This window comes from Equus caballus, chromosome 6 (assembly GCF_041296265.1).
Source record: "Equus caballus isolate H_3958 breed thoroughbred chromosome 6, TB-T2T, whole genome shotgun sequence".
Lineage (NCBI taxonomy): Eukaryota > Metazoa > Chordata > Mammalia > Perissodactyla > Equidae > Equus > Equus caballus.
In genome coordinates, this window is record NC_091689.1 from 80,912,694 (window position 1) to 80,932,084 (window position 19,391).

Sequence of the window (19,391 nt, forward strand, 5' to 3'; positions counted from 1 at the left end):
TATAAGCACATAAATATATCCAGTCATATGCCTCATAACGTTTCATTCACTGATGGACCACATATAGGACGGTAGTCCTCTAAGATTAGTACCATATAGCCTCCGTGTGTAGCAGGCTATACCATCTAGGTTTGTGTAAGTACACTCTATGATGTTCACACAACGACAAAATCACCAAACAACACATTTCTTAGAATGTATCCCTGTCATTAAGTGACACATGGCTGTATCTACACACACACATATACAAACATATATATATACACATGTACATACACACACATATATGGTGATAAATCCTTCAAAGAAAAAGAGTATTATTAAATAACCTAACAGAGAAACCAAACTGAGAAGGCAGGGGGTGGTGTGCGTGTGTGTGTGTCAACAAAAGCCTCTCTGAGGAAATAACCTTTAGGCTGAGATCTGAAGTTTAGCCAGAAGGAGTTAGCCAGGCAAAACGAGGTGAGAAAAGTATTCCAGGCACAGAAAAAAGGCACAGAGAAAGGCCCCAAAGCAAGAAAGCATCTCATGTGTATAAGGTACACAAAGAACTCCAGTGTTGCTGAAGCACACCGGGAAAGGGGGAGGGCAGGAGAGGATGCTGGGAGGCAAGGGCTTTGCAGGCCATGCTAAGGATTTTGAATTTAATCCTAGGTACAATGAATGGTCATTGACATAATTCATGTTTTTAAAAGAGTGCTCTGGATGCTGTGTGGAAAATGGAGTGGAGGGGGCTGAGAATGGAGGTGGCATCAGTGAGAGATGATGATGGCTTGGCCCAGGGTGGTGGCATTGGAGACAAAGAAAAGTGAAGAGATTTAAGATATATTTCAGAGGTAGAACCAATAGGATTGGTAACCAGGGGAGTGAGAAGAAGCCAAGAATGATTCCCAGGTTTCTGGCAGCTGAGTTGATGGAAGTACTGTTTACTGGGATGGAGAATTCTGAAGGATGAACAAATCTGGGGCTGGGGAAGATCAAGAATTCAGTGAGCCATGTTAACTAAAACATCCGCTTTGTGGTGGCAGTGATTACACACATGTGTCTAGAGCTCGGAAGAGAGAGCTGAGCTAATAATATAATTTTAGGACTTGTCTGCCCACAGATGGTCTTAAAGCCATGGGAGATCACGGTATCATCCACGAAGAGTGTGTAGTGCCAGAAAAGGCCCAGAATTCGGTCCTGGAGACTCTTAACATTTAGCACTCAGAAGAGAAAGAAGAGGTGATCAGACAGAATGATAAGGAACAGACAGAGAGTTAGGAGGAAAACCAGGAGACTGCCAGAGAAGCCAAGAGAAGAAAATACGTGGGAAGAAAGAAGTGGTGAGAAGTCATGGAAGACAAAGGCCAACAAACATCTCAATTTAGCAACACAGAACCCTTTGCTAACCCTGGCAATGCTCTTCCATTATAAATATAATTAATTAACCCATAGTCCTTTTAATGGGCATTTGGATTGTTTCCAGTGTTCCACCACTACAAATAGTGCTTTGGTGAATGTCCTTGTACATTATTTTTTCCCATTTGGACTAATTTATCTGTCTGAGAGAGACCCTAAAAATGGAAAGGCAGAAGCACAGTGGATTATAGCTAGAAAGGAACTTAGACCAGCCTTGAACTTGTGTTTCCACACCCCTTGGGTAATCATCTACAGTATATTACAGTAATAATACAATATATGAAAGCCAGAGCCAATCCGCAGACAGGTTTATTCTTAGCCAATTGTTTTCCAAGGCAAAGTATTTACACTGTGGTTAGTTGGTTAAATAAGCTCAGAGGTTTCCCTTCTCTTTACTCTCCTAAACAGAAATATAGATTTTTTTTCTTCTCCCCAAAGCCCCCAATACATAGTTGTATGTTCTAGTCGTAGGTCCTTCTAGTTCTGCTATGTGGGATGCTGCCTCAGCGTGGCTTGATGAGCAATGTTAGGCCTGCATCCAGGATTTGAACCAGTGGAACCCTGGGCCACTGGAGTGGGGCGCGCGAACTTAACCACTCAGCCACAGGGCCAGCCCCCAGAAACACAGATTTAAAGAAAGAAGATCAAAATAGTTTTCATCTTCAGTCCTGTCCTTTTAGCACTGAGGCATCCATAAGACACAGGTGTAACTCGCACTCAAATATCACTATGCTTTATTTGTAATGAAGTACTAGCTAAAGAGTAGATACACGGGGAGAAATGTTCCACACCACTGCTTTCTTCCTAGTCAGGTCCTTGGTAACTTTACATCTTATACTCTCAGAATGCTAAGAGATGCTGAGGTGCAATACTTCCGAATTTAGTGTTAGACCAGGATTCAGGCCTCAGACTTTCCTCAAAGGCATTTAGGGCAACTAGCATCATTCTGACACAAAATATGAAGGTCACTGATTTGGGGATGAGAGGAAGACGTTTTGAAGATCCAAATTTGAGGGAAAAAATATTTGCAATGAGATTTCTAGAATTAAAATCTCATCCCTCGTCCCTTCCCAGCTCATCTCGTCCTCCAGTCTCCTTCTCTTCACATACAGAATTTAATCTTGCAACTGCTCATTAATGCTCAGTTGGGAGGCAGGCAGCTGATGGAGGATGCTAAAATTATCTGGGGGGTAATAAGTGTCGCAAACTTTCTGAGGCCAGAAAACAGAGTTCCTGAGCCATGACTCTTGCTTGTATGCCCTCAAATAGAGCAAAGGGGACACAGAGCCAAGAAAGGGAAAATGGAAACTCCCAAGTTTTAGGCAATGCATTTTCTTCTGGAACAATTTCACCACTAAAATGTTACAGAGAAGCAAATAAGTTAACCAGGGAGATCTAGACGTTAACCAGGGAGGTCAATTTTTTCTTAATGAAGAACAGTCACAGTAAACTAAATACAGATCCTGTTCTTTTTTGGGACTATGGAATGGGTAAAGTTATAACAAGAGTGGGAGGAGCTGTGACATGGGGGAAGGGATCTGTGTGCTGGATTCAGCTCTGCCACTATCTTGGGGTGTGGACTTCAGTCATAATTGCTAGACATCAAGTTCCTTATCTGTCAGAGGAAAGGGACAAAGGTTAGCCAGATCAGTGGTTTTTAAATTCTTTGAGCTGCAGAATCCTCTTTTCAAGTGATATCTTATTTAGAACCTAACATATAAAAGGGATCAAAGCAGGACTGCTGGGGCGGAAGGTTGCAGACTCAGCCCTTTAGATCTTCTCGTCTTCCCAGAACCGGCCCCTGAGGTTCCTCTGAAGAACTCAATTAAGATAGTTGGGAAACCACTGGGCTAGGTTCCCTTTAATGCCAAAAATGCATGAGTCAAAGAGGAATCTTCTGCAAAGAAAACAAGTTCCACCAAAAGAGCCAAATTTTAATCAAGCAAAGGATTATGTTACGCTCAAGTCAATGGTAAGTGAAACCAAAGCTAGCCATTCAAACTGGCCCAGGAATAGGACCTTCCTGACCTCAAATTTAATGATTCATGTAGTACAGAGGTTTAGCAAAAGAAGCCTGTAGCTACAAAGTACTCATGAAACACAAGCTCTGATGCTAGAAAAATTACTCTTATGTACAGGGGCCTGCCCGGTGGTGCAGTGGTTAAGTTCACACGTTCCGCTTCGGAGGCCTGGGGTTCACTGGTTCGGATCCCAGGTGTGCACTTACGCACCGCTTGTCAAGCCATGCTGTGGCAGGCGTCCCACATATAAAGTAGAGGAAGATGGGCACAGATGTTAGCTCAAGGCCAGTCTTCCTCAACAAAAAGAGGAGGATTGGCAGCGGATGCTAGCTCGGGGCTAATCTTCCTTAAAAAAAAAGAAAACAAAGAAAGAAAAAAACCTCTTATGTACATGTAAATGTAAAATGTATTGTTAACAACTAGAAAGTAAAGCTGACCTAATTCTACAAACATCAGCCAGATTAAGCTTCCTCCAAATACCACTTTGCATTAGTCTCTGATCAGCAAACCTCCTAAGGTTTCCTATAGTCTCTTAACTAGGCCTGTGTAGGATTTACTAATTCCAAACCCCATAATAGAGAGCGTTTCAAAATAAGAGAAAATCAGGTCACTAGGTATTGAGAGTAGACATGTGTATATGCTTTGTGGAATACAGTCCTGCAGTCGCTTTGGGAACCTAGTGAGTGAGCTTTAAAAGCTTTAAGAAATATCAGAAATATGTCTCTACCGAGTATGAAACCTGGAGAAGAAATCCAGGCTGGTTCGCTGGTTTTCACTGTCTTAAGTGCACCTCATGGCCTGTCCTACTTCTGTGCCTCACCTCCTGTTGCTCCCCTTCCCCTGTGACAAATAAAAATGGCAAGCAATAGGATATATTGGAGAATATGAGGAAGCCATGTGGTATAAACCTAATTTGGCCTGACCTTGTCTTTCCAAAAGGGCCTGACCGAGGCCGTTGAGCATGCATTGTATATTTGCTTTAGAGATTCCCTATGGCAAGAGCAAAGGCCCTTGAGATAAAGGTGCAACCTCCCTCCCCCTCCCAACTTTGGCGTCTCCTTAAGGATTAAGCATCTTTCCTTAGGCTAGAAACTGATTGCTGCACTCACCTGTGACTGCCCAGCTCGAGACAATAGACTTGCCTCCTGCTACGCCCACCAAGCCCACCAAGATAGCAGACCCACTACCTGCTGTGTCCATCAAGCGCTGTGCCGACAGGGCAATCTTGTGACTATTGTGGGAGGGACATTTCAATCATATGTAAAGCACCCTCTTTGGGGGTATATAACCACTCTGTACACCTCATTTCTTTGGTGCCCTTTCTTCCTTCGGGAAGAAAGGCCCCGGGCCATGGTCCTCAGATTTCCGCTCAGAATAAACTCACCTAAATTTTCATTTATAGATTGGTTATGGATTATTTTCATCGACACCTGCAATGTCACCACCATCCTCCCAGCCTACCAAATAAAATTCTATTCATCCTCCAAAACCAGTTCAATGTGTTAGAATATATGTATCCGATTTCTTCTAATACTAGACAGAAACAAATCAAAATATTAACTTGGGCAGGTTACTCTCTACACCTCAGTTTTCTTAACTATAAAACAGGGATAATGTCCCTTCCTTATACAGTTTTTGTTAGGACTACAAATACAATCATGTGTTGCTTGACGACGGGGATACGTTCTGAGAAATGCATCGTCAGGCGATTTCCTCGTTGCGTGAACATCATAGAGTGTACTTACACAAACCTAGACGGTATAGCCTACCATACACCGAGGCTACGTGGTGCTAACCTTATGGGACTAGCGTTGCATTGTGGTTTGTCATCGACTGAAACGTCGTTATGCAGTGCTTCGTTGTAGTATCTGCTTCTACCAAGAGTCTAGCATAGCGCCTGGTACATTGACTCTGATTAATGGGTTCAGGATTTACAGTTGTGCAGAATTGCCATTTGCTCTTATAATCTTCACAGAGAAAAGACAGTCAACCTACTATGCTATGAGAAGGTGACCTCTAAGGTCCTTTTGCACTTTCTCTCTACAATATTAAGAAGGCCTCTAAGACGAACAGCTTTTTCCAACTTCCTAACTCTCATCAGTGCTATTACAAGACCCAAATCCTCTATCTTGAGAATTGGCTGGCTTGGACAATGAGAGAATAAAGGAGTGAGTAGAGAACTGAAGAAGGGGTGAGAGTGACTGACCAAGTTAGGCAGGGAACGAAGTGAGGCCAGGAAGGGGACTGACACCCACGGCCTCGGTGTCCTGGTTTGGCCAAAGAGCAGGGTCAGTGGAAATAAGAGACTGGAACAAGTGGAAAGCTCTAAACAGAGAGGAGGTGTTCCCAATGCACATTTCAGGGATGGACTCTGAGTGATGGTAAGGCTGGGACTGGATGCAGGGGCATGGGAGGCTCGTGCAGGTTAGAGAAGTAGTGAAGATCAAGAAATCATGAGTCCAGGGTATCACACAGGTCATTTATGTGGACCAGTGATTTTTCACTGGAGGCACTAGTGGCTCCAAGTGACATTTGGAAATGTGTAGAAATCTTGTTGGGATTTCTCTCTCACCCCCTTTTCTCTTTTTTGATTGTCACACTGTCATGGGGTGCTACCAGCATTTGGCAGAGAGCAAGATGATGAAGACCCTGCACAAGGAAAATCTGCCTCATCCAAAATGCCAACAGCATCCCCCATTGAGAAACACTGAGAAGAGAATGAAGCTGGAAGCTAGTGTCCCCAAGAAGGAAGGAGCTTGGCCTGGAGGCTGGTACACCGCTGCAATGAAGGGGAGGATAAGAAGAGTAGAGTATAATTAGATGTGAGCCTCAAAGCATAGGTTGAGAGCTTCAGAACAAGGCACGAAAAACAACAGATGGGAAACAGCAGTGGAGATGTTGAGGAGTAGCAACCCTGACTCCTGGTCCCAGAATCTTCCAGGGAAGCATGTGCAGAAAGAGCAGGCAGCCACTACCCAGAGACAGATGCACGTAGAGGGGAAGCCAGCTGCAGTTAAAGAGAGGTGGGGCTAGGGAGGGTGAAAAGGGTAAGAATGTGGAGAAGTTTCTCTGCAAAACAGGGAGTTTCCAAGTCCCATTAATCACATCTCAACACTGTCTCAGATCCTTCTTTTGCTTTCCATTCCTGCTGCCCCTCACCCTCAACAGCTTTCACTTGGGTTCTCAAGAATGCCTTATAACCTGTCTCCATACTATCAATCTCTCACCTTTCCAGCATACCTTTTACCCTGTTGCCAGAAGCATCTTTCTAAAGTACAAGTCTGATCACGTCATTCTCCCTGCATGAAAACCTTCAATTGTTTCTACTGTTTATCTAACTAAATCCTAAACTTAGCACGGCATTCGAGGCCTTCCATCATCTGGCCCTAACTGAACTGTACCGGTCCCTTCTCCCTTTTATATTTCTCCATGCCAGACGGCTTGCTTTCCTATTCCCTTTATTCCTGTTCAGTTTCCACAATCCTTTGCTTGAACCTATCATAAATCTTATTCATTCTGCTTTATATTCAAGTTCACTGCTTCGAGTTCACAAGTCCATCTCTTCCACAACCAGTGCTTCCTAAACTTCCTGGAAGGTAAAAATCACCCGGCATACTTGTTAAAAACACAAATTCCTGGGCCCCATTCCAGACACAACAAATCAGAATCCTTAGGGAAGAGGCCTGGGAAGCCATTATAGGATGATTTTAAACATGTCAAAAAATATCTTTGACACTCCTCCCATTAAAAGTAGAGTCAAATTCCCCAAATTTTATTTTTATGTTAACTTGCTTATCAAATTTTTAATGGATATGTGTTGTCTTGGTCAAACGTGTACGACTAGTCATTGTTAAGTATGGCTCGTAGCAGAAAAAAAATGTTAAGGACTCAGAGTAGGGTAATCAAAAAACTTTTAAAGCATAAGTATATCACATTAGGATAAAGTTGTATGGAGAAAGTGAAATGGAAACTGAGTTAAAAAGAAAAGGAACAAGTAAAATTTCTGCCAGTTAAAAAGAGTTTATTTGTGTATTTTAAAAAATGGATGATGATGGGTATCAAATCTCTGTGGTATTTAGATTCCACTGGATATTTTAAAAGTGATGCTACGACTTTTAATTAAAATATCAATATTATTATTCAAATTACTATTTAAATACAATATTACTATTTAAACCTAAGGAAAAAAAAAAAAAGGTAGAGTCAAATTCCCCTCTGTCTAAATATGAGCCAGCCTTAGAGACTCGCTTCCAATGAAGAGAATGTGGCAAAAGTGATAACTTCTGAGGCCAGGTCATAAAAGGCAACACAACCCCTGACTCCCTTCCCCCTTTTTTCTCTCCCTCCTTCTGTCTCTGGACACTTGCCCTTGGAACCCAGCCAACCAAGCCAAGCAGCCACATGGAAAGGCCATGTGTAGGTGTTCCAACCACAGCCCCAGCTGAGATCCCAGATGACTGCCAGCATCAACTGCCTGACTTGTTAGTGAGCCTCTAGACGACTACGCCCCCCAGTCTTTAAGCCATCCTGGCTGATGCTGATGCAAACCCTGCCCAAACTGGAGATTCACAAGCAAAATAAATGTCATTATATCAAGCCACTAAAGTTTGGAGGGTTTTTTTCTCATGTGGCAAGAGATAACGGGAACACTATATTATTAATAAGTACTCCATGTGATTCTTAAGATGAAGGAAGTGTGGGGACTTCTACTATATAAACTATACTAAACTATACTGTTAAGTTCCTTGAGGTGAGGGACTAAGTCTTAACAACGTTCCAGATCTCAATGCTTTTTTTCTGAAATATCTTTATTGATTTTCTTTTTTTGATAAGACTAATGCATGTTGGACATAAAAATAAAGCAATTTAAAACGCATAACGTAGAAGGCAGAGGCCTATGCAGTCTCACCCCACCTTCACTCCACCTTAAACAATAACCAAGGTCAACAGTTTGGAAGGGCAGTGTTTTCCACATAGCAGGTGCTTGCTGCATTTGTTGCTGAAGAAAAGGTGACACTGTAGATTACAGAAACCTCCTATTGGTATTCAGCTGTATCTTAGATACAACTCCCAGAATCACTTTCTTCAAATCTTTACCATCTTTCTTCTCTTAAATATATCATAGCTTCCTATTAATTAACAAACTCTACTGGTGAGGTAAACCTACCACCTGCCTAAGTTCCTCCCTACCATGGCATCTCCGAGTGAAGTCAATGTGTTTACCATTCCTGCTATACTATTGACATACACCATTCTTTCTACATTTGTTGCATGCCTACTGTCTTCCAATCACTGTGCTACACATTAGGGATCTGCAATAAGCAGGAAAGCTGGCCTCATATCAAAGAACTCATCATCTAGAGCCGGGTCAGCAAACTTTTTCTTAAAGGGCCAGATGGTAAATATTTTAGACTTTGAGGGCCATACAGTCTCTGCTACAATTCTGCTGTTGTAGCATGAAAGCAGCCACAGACAATACACAAATGGACACGGCTGTGCTCCAATAAATCTTTATTTACTAAAATAAGAAGCCAGTGCGCTGTAGTTTGCCTATGCAGTTTGCACTGTTCAACAGAACTTTGTGCAATGATGAAACGTTTCTGTGATGTCCAACATGGTAGCTACTAGCTATATGTAGCTATTGGACACTTGAAATGTTGCTAGTGCAACTGATGAACTGAATTTTAAATGTTGTTTAATTTTAATTAATTTAAATTTAAATAGCCACATGTGTAGTGGCTGCCATACTGGATAATGCAGGTATAGAGTGCACCTAACATTCACTTCAACTAAATCAAAACTTGCCTCAAAACTCTTCTCAACCAGAAAGCCTTCCTGATTGGCTTCTGCCCACGAAGGTCACTCTCTCACTCTTATTCTGTATCTAGTCCTTACTCCTATTCATTTTGGACTGATTGACATTTTGTTTAATAATTATGCGTTTATAATTATCTTTTATGTTTGTAACTTTTTCCTTCCCCAACTAAACAAAAATCCAAAGACAGAGAATGTGTCTCTTGATCATTATCATCATCCTCCTTCTCCACAGTGCCTTGCAAGGTGCTTAAAATCCAGAAGGTGCTCAATACAGCTACTTTATATCACACACTTCCTTTACCAGTTTCCCTGACAGGTGGTAATGTTTGCTCAAGACAGATGGTCCTTTTGGATCAAAATCAGTACTTACTTGGAGAATCTTTCTGCAATAGCTGATGACTTGTTCTTGTTGATAAGAGAAAGTTCTTTGGCCGTTACCCTCAATGATAGTGAAGCCCATTGCCGTCTATTAAATGGAGTTGATTCCATCTTGTCTCAGATACTCAAATACCTATGCAATAAAGAAAGTCAGAATATTAGACACAAAAGAGGATTCTCCAGCATCCAAGGACAGGCAGTGGCGTGGTGTAAGCGAGATAGCAGAGAGCCCTAGACCAGGAGACCACACTCTTCTACCGGTTCTCTCAAAAACTGTAACCTTGGTCAGATGATTCAATATCTTTGGGTTGTAGTGTCCTGTAAAATGAGAAGCTTAGACCAGATGATCTCTAAGGTCCCTTCCAGTTCCATCATTTTATGACTGACCCCACTGTGCAAATATCAATTGGCCTTTCCCTGAACTTAAGTCTGTTCCAAAGTCACATTTAGAGTGGAATGTTCCACTCTTCTGAGTTACATCCCAGGGGAGGTACAATCAGCATCTCTGTAAACTCAGGTCCAAATTAGGTCCTACCTACATCCAAGTTTCTTTTGGCAGCCCTCTCTCCCCAAGCTCTGCAACACTGACCACTCATTGTTGAGGAGAGAGCTGAGAACACAGCATGGTATAATACAAAGAGTGAGGGCTTTAAGGAAAGATAGACTTCAGTTGAAATCATAACTTTGTTACCTTGAACAAATTATATATATTATTTTCAGTTTTAGTTTCTTTAGCTGAAAAAAGAGGATAATAGCTACCTTTATAGGGTTTTTGATGTGGATTTAAGAAGACATATTTAAAATACTGAGCATGTTATAGTAGTATTACGAGCATATTAAGTATAATATATTAGTCTTGGCTTTTGTTACAATTCTTATTATTTTAAAGCCTTTTAACAATTGGGGAAGAACAACACATTTTAAATTCAGAAGATAAAATCTCTATACTTAAATTCTTTTCTAAAATCCCTTCAAGTCAAAGACTGCATAAAGCCATGCCCTTAACATCGCCTAGTCCCTATCCATCAACCTGGATCGCTGGGTTTTGCCCCAGTAATTACCAAAGGAGTTCCAACCTTTGTCCAGAAGAGGTGAGATTAGCAATGAGTCAATAGTTTCCTCATTTGAAGAGTGAAAAATATAGATGAAAGCACTACTTGCAGCTCTCTTGACAACAGCAGAGCATAACTGATCTGGTAGAATGTATGGTTCATCAGGTACTGCTTCCAACAACCTTGACAACAGCAGAACATGCAGTGTGCTTAACCAGGCAACCTGGGCTTCCATTTCACACTAAAAGTCCTGTGATGCAAAGTAAGTGATAAGCAACCCTAAAAGACCACACTACTTTTAACGCATGTAGTATTCATTCTTCCAACTAAAGCCTTGTCTGAAAACAATACTAGTTTAGGTTTATTTGTTTGTTTTTATCCCCATGTTGGAAGGCAATACAGTACCCTCTAATGATAAGAAGCTCTGAGATAGATGCATTTACATGGGAGTGTTGGCCCCATCACTGAAAACTGTGTTCCCTTCCCTAACACTTAGATTTCTCATCCATAATAATAGTACTTACTTCACAGTATCTTTATGAAGAATAAATAAGATAAAGAAGAAAAGACCCTAACATAGAATAAGAAACAAATGTTAGTTTTTTATATTATCTCTTCTCCTTAGATAAAATAACCTTAATTTTACACATGGTCTTTGACATAAACTTGAATGTATCAAGTAATACATGATATTTGTCTATCTGCTTTCCAGTTTGTATCTGACAGACCCACCAAACACTGTCAGCCTTTTCTCCAACAAGAAAACAACACAGAAGCAACGCACAATTCAGCTAAATTTAATTATGTAAAACCACAATAATGACTCTTTAAGCCATGTTAAGGAAATACTAACCAACACTTTAAGATATTATTGGTACAATTTTGCTTCCAGTATAGGTATGGGTACAAATGTTCTCAGTTCTTCTACAGTGATCAATTGTGAATCAAAGAAAAAAATACAGAAGATATGTTCTCAAATGTTCATAAAAAAGGAAAAGCACTAATTATTTTGAGGGACTGAGTGTAATAAAGAAAAAAGAGTTTAATTTCCAAGTCTAATTCCATGGTTTTGATTACTCTCAGCCAGAAAGCCAAGAAAAGTCAGGACATCTATTTTGGTATAAGGCTAGGACAAACACACTTTACACTCAAGGAATGAAGTAGCTCATATCCTGATCTCACTTCTCCTCATAGAAGTAGACTGTTATTTCTTAGCAATGTGATTAGTACCCTATGAAACAGATAAAGGTGACAATCACCAGCTACCAGGTTACTGAGTAACTACTTCCTATAGGGGGTAAGGAGAGGGCCCTGCCCAAATACAGCACCTAATCTACTGGGCTTGCTAATGTGCACACAAACAATTATAGCAGAAGGCAGAATGGGTTAGAGGCAATGCATGGTCTAGGAGTACAGGTTTTTCTGGCTTGGTAGGAGGGAAAGGAAAAGACATCCGATTGACTTTGGACTTATGGAATGGGCAGAATTTCAACAAGAGAGGGCAGAAGAGGAAAGTGCTTCCCAGTTAGGGTGAACAGCATTACACTGTTAGGGAGTTGCAATAGGACACTTCAACAGAGTTGCATAGGACACTTCAACGGAGTTAAGACTCTAGGTGCAAGAGAAGTTGAGGCTAAGGTAGGGAAAGACAGAAGGGGGAAAAGCTTTGAAAACCTGTTAAGGAGTTTGGGCCATATTCCAATAGCAGAAAGAACTAGCCTGTGAGTGAGCAGAGATGAGGTCTAGTCTTAAGGTGACACTCTCTAGCACATGTGTGACCTTTATGGCAAATAAAAAAATAATAATTTCCCTGAGCCTCAATATCCAAATCTATAAGAAAAGAACTCTGTAGTGAGTTACCCACAGTCTCTATGGTGAAACACAGAAAGTTTTTAAAAAAGCAAGTAATATAATAAGAGCCATGTCTGAAAAAGATGATTGTGCATCAGTGTGTAACTTGATAAGACGGGAAAAGATTGGAGTCTAAATTACTAGTCAAGAAGATCCGAAAACTGTCTAAGTGAGAGGTAACCAAGCTTTAATTTAGAATAGGTGGGGGGGGCCACCCAGTGGCATAGTGGTTAAGTTCACGCACTCCGCTTCAGCAGCCTGGGGTTTGCCAGTTCACGTCCCAGACGTGGACCTACGCACTGCTTATCAAGCCATGCTGTGGCAGGTGTCCTACATATAAAGTAGAGGAAGTTGGTCATGGATGTTAGCTCAGGGCTAATCTTCCAAAAATAATAATAATAATTAGAATAGATGGGAATGGAAAGGTGGAAAGAGAGATTTGACAGTTTTTAGAATAAAATGAACTTAGGATAAGAGAACGAATCAAAGTTGGCATCATCAAAGTTGAATGATCAGAAGGTTGTTGATGCCATTAGCAGAGAGAGCAAACACAGGAAAAAGAGGGAGAATGATGAGTTTTTGCTTTACACACGTTGAGAAATACACGTCAGCAAGAAAAATCCTAGCGATCAACAGGAAGCTAAAATTCAAGGCTAAGGTTAAAAATTAGACTCTTGTAAGGAAATGAACAATCTAAAACATCTACTTACGTAAAGCACATACCGCACTTAATCCACACAACAACTTTACGAGATTGGTTTTATTATCCCATATTTATGATGAAGAAACTGAGATTCAGAGATATTAAATAACTTTACAATGATCATTTAGCTATAAAGTAGCTGAACTGGGATTTAAATCCATATTCTGTTTGATTCCAAAGTCAATCTGTCACCAGTGCATTCCCTAAGCAGCTCGAAGGACGTCTAAAAGTGCTTAACACTCCCTCAAATTTCTTTTTCAGAGCTATGTTGGGAAGAATACCAGCATCAACTGGCTTGAACCAGATCAAGCCCCACAGCAAGGGCAGCGCTTGCGCAGATGGCCAGGGGATGACCAAAAGATGCCCTTTACTTCATTTTAATACTAGAATCACTGCCCTACAGGAGCCTAGGCCTTATTAGCATAACATGTGATGTATGTGAGAGCATGTTTTCAGACTGTGCCTGAACCAGCTAATACCCACCTCTACATGTGACAACAAAACTTCCCTTTTAAACATTCATTCCCCACCCGAAATAAAAGACATCTGCTTCCCTTTGTTCCGAGAGCCATGACTTTGGAAATGATTCTCCATTGTCTCCTATTCGCTGCAAATATACTCTACTTTGTGTGACAACCACTTCTGGGGGAGAGTCTGATTTTAACTCGCCAGCAAAGTGGATCCAGCAAACCCACTTTGGTTTGGTAACAAATCCTCTTTCCACTACAAGTAATGCATAATGATTAAAATCATCACTTTTAGCACGGTAGAAAATTGGGTAGCAAAATCTCTGAACTACTTAGCTGCAAACCCATGCAAATTATCTTTCAGTAAGAGCGTAGTGGCAAGTATCTTCCCAGAACGTGAGCATCAGAGATAATCATCCAGTTCTTTCAGAAAAACTTAATGTGAGCTTGGGCCCTCATGAAATACTCTCCACTGTGAGTAACTGGGCTTTCATGGGCTTGCGTTAAAGGTGTGCTATCTCCCCCGACTTACCTGCTCTCATTCAGATGAGAGTCCCATTCTCAGACTTTAGGACAATTTCCTTAATCCTAGAAATCCTGTCAAGAGTGAAAAGAGGGGGCCGGGCCCGTGGCCGAGTGGTTAAGTTCGCGCGCTCCACTGCAGGCGGCCCAGTGTTTCGTCGGTTCGAATCCTGGGCGTGGACCTGGCACCGCTCATTGAGCCACGCTGAGGCAGCATCCCACATGCCACAACTAGAAGGACTCACAACTAAGAATATACAACTATGTACTGGGGAGCTCTGGGGAGAAAAAGGAAAAAAATAAAATCTTAAAAAAAAAAAAAAAAGAGTGAAAAGAGCATGTACCAACACCTGGAAAGACCTGTCCAGAAGGAGATAGTCAGTCTGGGCTAAAATATCCTTGAATATTTTTTCCAGAAGCCCAGTGGACTTTAAGATCCATTCCACTGCATTGCCACATAAAAACACTAACGGTAGCTGTCACTTATTGGGCACTTACTAACTCATTTAACCCTTACAACCCCCCTGGAGATAGAGTAGTGCTATTTCCATTAAAGAAAACTGTGATTTATTAATGTTAAGTAATTTGCCTAAGGTCACATAGCTAACATGCGGCCCAGGAAGAATCTACTGTCCAGACTCTAAAACCCAGCCTCTTAGGTCATATGCATTCTGCGACTACTTTGACTGTGAAGGAAGAACTCCTGGATTGGTTGACAGTTGTGTGCAAGAGATAAAAGAAATGGGCATTACAAAAATAACTTGAAGATTTTTAGCCTCGGAGACTGGAAGGAGAGTGGTAAAACAAATAATAATAGGATACACAGAAAGGGGAAGCATTTGCTAAGAAAGAAGATGGCTTCAGTTTTAGATACATATGGCAAATTTTTCCATCGAGAGAAGAAATTAAGTAACCAAATCCCCTTTTTTTACAGTAAGGGAATTGAGCCACATAAAGTTCCAATAATTTTCCCAGACTCACCAGCTAGTTAGTATGAGAGCCAGAGTTCTAATTCCTGGTTCAAAGTTCTTTTTATCACACCAGGTAGCTTGAAGTGGGACAACTAAATGTCCTTATGGGTAAGCTGCAGCCTGGAGATAAAGATCTCTGGAACTAAGGTCCTTGAAACTTTGAGGGTTGGGTAATGACTCACCGGGAAACTTGGCCTCAGGTATCTGTCTCCTTAAGCTATTGCTTAGGGTGAGGCCTGTAGCTGCTCCAGGAAGCCTGCTCTAATAAATTCATTCACAGCAAGTGAACTGTCTCCCAGAAACTAGGCTGAGCCAAAAGCAAATGAGCTGCCACGAATCAAATCCTGTTCTTATACATCAGTCTCTCTTTCTCTTTCTCTCTCTCTCTTAGAAGTGCTGTTTTACTTATTTTTGCCTCCTGAGATGATTTCTTGTGCATGAGGCATACTTGCCTGAACATAGCCTCAAAAAACTAGAAAGAACAAAGCACAAACTCACTTGTTAAGAGAAATTATGTTTTAGAAACAGATTGTAGAGTTTTAAAGTCTTTTCTTTTTTTTTTTTAACCAAGAACTCTTTCCCATTTGAACATCAACAGGTAAAAGGAAGCAATAATTAAAAGAAAGAAAAACAACCTAAAAAACTTCAAGGTGCAAAAGGAAATTTAAAACAAAAGCAACACGAAATAGGTTCCCACATAATGTTTTTTCAGAATATAAACTACATTTATCTCTGAGGGTGTATTTTTGTAAAAAAGATAGTGACTAAATTCACGTACTTGAAAAATTTTTTGAAAGTTAATAGCTTTTGTTAACCTTTTACTTTGAAATAACTTTAGATTTACACAAGAGTTGCAAAGATAGTACAAGAGTTCCCATAATATACCTTTCACCCAGCTTTATCTTACATTATCACAGTACAATTATCAGAATTAAGAAATTAACACTGGTACAATACTATTAACCAAAGGGCAGACTTCATTCAAATTCTACCAGTTTTTCCACTAATGTCTTTTATCTGTTCTAGGACCCTAAGTCTCCTCCAATCTATGACAGTTCCTCTGTTTTTCCTTGCCTTTCATGACCTTGACACTTTCGAAGAGTACTTGTCAGATATCATGTAGAACGTCCCTAAATTTGGGTTTCTTGGTTTCTCCAATAAAAAGAACCAGGTCTTCTCAGAGAAGTGGTTGATTGCAGAGCTGGGGCAGGGCAAATACAAGATGAGTCTAGAACATCTGGAAACGCTCAAAAAAAGTTTGTTGCTTTTTTAAAAAAAATATGATGCTTCCTCAGATTAGATTAAGTTTATAGAATTTGGGGAAGAATGCTAGAGCTGATGTGCCTTTCCCAGTACATATCAGAGGATACAAGATGCTGAGGTCTTATTCCTGGTGATGTTAACTTCAATCACTTGGCTAAGGCAGTGTCTGCCAGGTTTCTCCACTGGAAAGTCACTATTTTTTTCCCTTAATAATTCATAAATATTTGGAGGGAGTACTTTAATCCTGTTCCTCTTTAAACTTTTACTTGCCAATTTTAGCATTCATGGGTGAATCTTGCCTTCAGCAATTATTACTACGGTGTTCTAATGGTGATTTATCATTGTCCTCATTCCTTCTATATTCAGTAATCGCAATTCATTTATAAAGAAGAATTTTCCTTTCTTCTTCATTTATTTATTTATCCAATCATTTATTTATATTAGTATAGACTCACAGATATTTACTTTATTCCCTGGGTTGTAACAATTTCTGGATTATTTTATTCTCTAGGTTATTTTATTTTGTTTCTCAAATTGTTCCAGCTTTGGCAACTTGGAGTTCTTTCACCTTGGCTCCGGTGTCCTTTCAACATGCCACTTTTTTTTTTTTTTTTTTTTTTTTTAAGCACTTCCTCACTTTCTAGCACTACAAGATGTTCCAGACTCATCTTGCATTTGCCCTGCTCCAGCCCTGGAATCGATCACTTCGCCAAGGAGCCCTGGTTCCTTTTATTGAAGAAACCAAGATCTGGGTACTAGGTGTGTTCATTGTTACTGAGATGTCTCTGCTTCCAGGCTCTTTTAGGGGACAGAACCAGGAAATATATGTCTATATATTAACTCATGTATATACACAGATCCATATTTCTATATTTATCTCTGTATCTACCTATCTGTAGGTATGTGTATATATACACATATTTCTTTAACCATAAATTCATAGTGATACTTCTGACTCCAGTCTAGCATCCCAAGATTCATTCTAGTATTCTTTTATTTATTTGTAACTTTTTTCTCTGATAGTGAGAAGCTTAAGTCCACAGAATTTTTATTTTGACGTGAAAAGAGAACTAGAATCTCCAAAATTATGCTATTACCAGTTTCTATTCCCTTGATACACCAAATATTTTTTCATTCTGCCTGGAATGTTATCCCTACCTCAATCTATTCATCTTTCAAGACTCAAGTGAAAGACTACCCCCTCAAAGGACCCTTTTCTGAACTGCCCTAGCCCTAGTTCCAATCAGCATAGGTCACTTCCCCTGCCTTATCATAATTTTATAAATTCTACTCAATAGAAAGATTCTTGAGGTTAGGGGACAGATATACTTTGCCTCTTGCCCTCCTAGCATCTAGTATAAAGCTTTCTAAATAGAAGGAACTCTCTCTATATTTCTTGAATGAAATTGCACAAAGGTTTAAATTTTATCCAAAACACTATCAGTACAAAAAAATGAATGTTTATTGCAGTCCGAGGACTAATTGTTGAGAAAGCACATATCAGTTTTCAGAACTGTGAGTTAGTAATTTTAGCTTATTCAAACTCAGATAAACTCAAGTGATATGAAAAAAATGGAACCACTAAATAACTTCAAATACTATACATAAAAGGCTCATTGCTTTATTATTCAGCAACATGGTGACAGACAAGGCTGTAGGCATGTTAGAATAATCATTGCTACTGTTCTTAAAAGAGCTTTAGCTAGGTCTCTGCAGAAACATGCATCCTAGACAACAGGTAAATTGTAACAATGACCAAATTCCCAGGGGTCAACAAAGATGTAGATATTTGCATCAGGACAGAGTCACTTCAATAACATTTTGTCTCTTTTTTTTAATCTCCTTTTAAGAGTAATGAAAGAGAAGTTGTTGTAATGAGCAGCAATTTTACTTCTGGAAACTGCTCACCAAAGAATCAGAGCAACTTTCACTTGGCGCTTGCAAACATTCACCCTTAGTGATTTACACTTCACCAGTCCATAGATAAAAAGAAGAAAAAAAAGCACCTTCAGATATCATCTCTCCTTCCTCTCCCCTGCGTCTGGGGAAAAACAAGTGTCACCACAGCCCATCTGAATGCCTGATCTTTCCCTTCTACCTTTCCAGAACCTCACTTCACCTCTACCTCTGACTTTGCCTTTTCTACCTAAAAACATGCTTACATTTCTGGGGGAGTGTGTGTGTGTGCGTATACATATCTGAAATTTGTATGTATGCATTAAATAAATAATCCTTTTTTCCCTTGAACCTCCCCCCCACCGCCCCGCCCCCGCAAACTACCACCTCACCTTTGTCCTACCTTTACTGCCAAACCTTAGCCTCCAGGTACTCATTGTTCCCACTTCCTTATATTCTATTCATTCCTCTGCCCATTTGGGTCTAGCTTCTACTCCACCCATTCTACTCAAATTATTCTCCTAAAGATTGCTTACTGCCAAATCCAAGGACAACGTCTCAGTTTTTAACCTTCTCTGTTGCCATTTGAATTGTTGATTAGTTCCTCATTTTTGAGATGGTATTTTGCCTTGTTTTTTCTTAAATGGAACTCTCCTGATTCCTTTCCTGTCTTTCAAATCATTCCCAATTTTCTCACTGAATCCCTTCTCTCTTCCTCTACTCACCCCAGTTCCTAGGCATTACTGAAGGGTTAGTTTCTCTCCTCTTTCTGGGTGAGCTCAACCACTCTCAGTCATCAAAGGTCACTTAACACCAGATGATTCCCAAAGCTGTATCGTAAGGCATAATCTTCCTGACTTCCATTCCTAGAATTTCTACTGCATGCTGGATAGCCTCAAATGTCCCATAAATACACAGCATAACACGGCCCAAATCATATATATCATCCGCTCTTACCTCTACCCCTCAAATTAAGTTTATTTAACCACAAATACTTTTTCTCCAAAGACGAGCAGGCACATGAATGTTTGCTTATATCCAAGCAAATA

General features: G+C 40.3%; 1 protein-coding gene across 6 annotated transcripts in view; it reads right to left on the minus strand.

The window, feature by feature from the left end:
- Positions 1-19,391, minus strand: part of LIMA1 (LIM domain and actin binding 1) — an 81,271-nt gene that overhangs the window by 43,232 nt on the left and 18,648 nt on the right. For 3 of the 6 annotated variants that reach the window (XM_023643538.2, XM_023643535.2, XM_070271354.1), the window contains exon 2: positions 9,610-9,750. In XM_023643538.2, the coding sequence (XP_023499306.2) occupies positions 9,610-9,728 (119 nt within the window). In that variant the 5' untranslated portion in view covers positions 9,729-9,750. Of the gene's footprint in view, positions 1-9,609; positions 9,751-10,693; positions 10,855-15,193; positions 15,265-19,391 lie in introns of those variants that run through there. The other 3 variants (XM_070271350.1, XM_070271349.1, XM_023643537.2) reach the window with 3 other exon arrangements.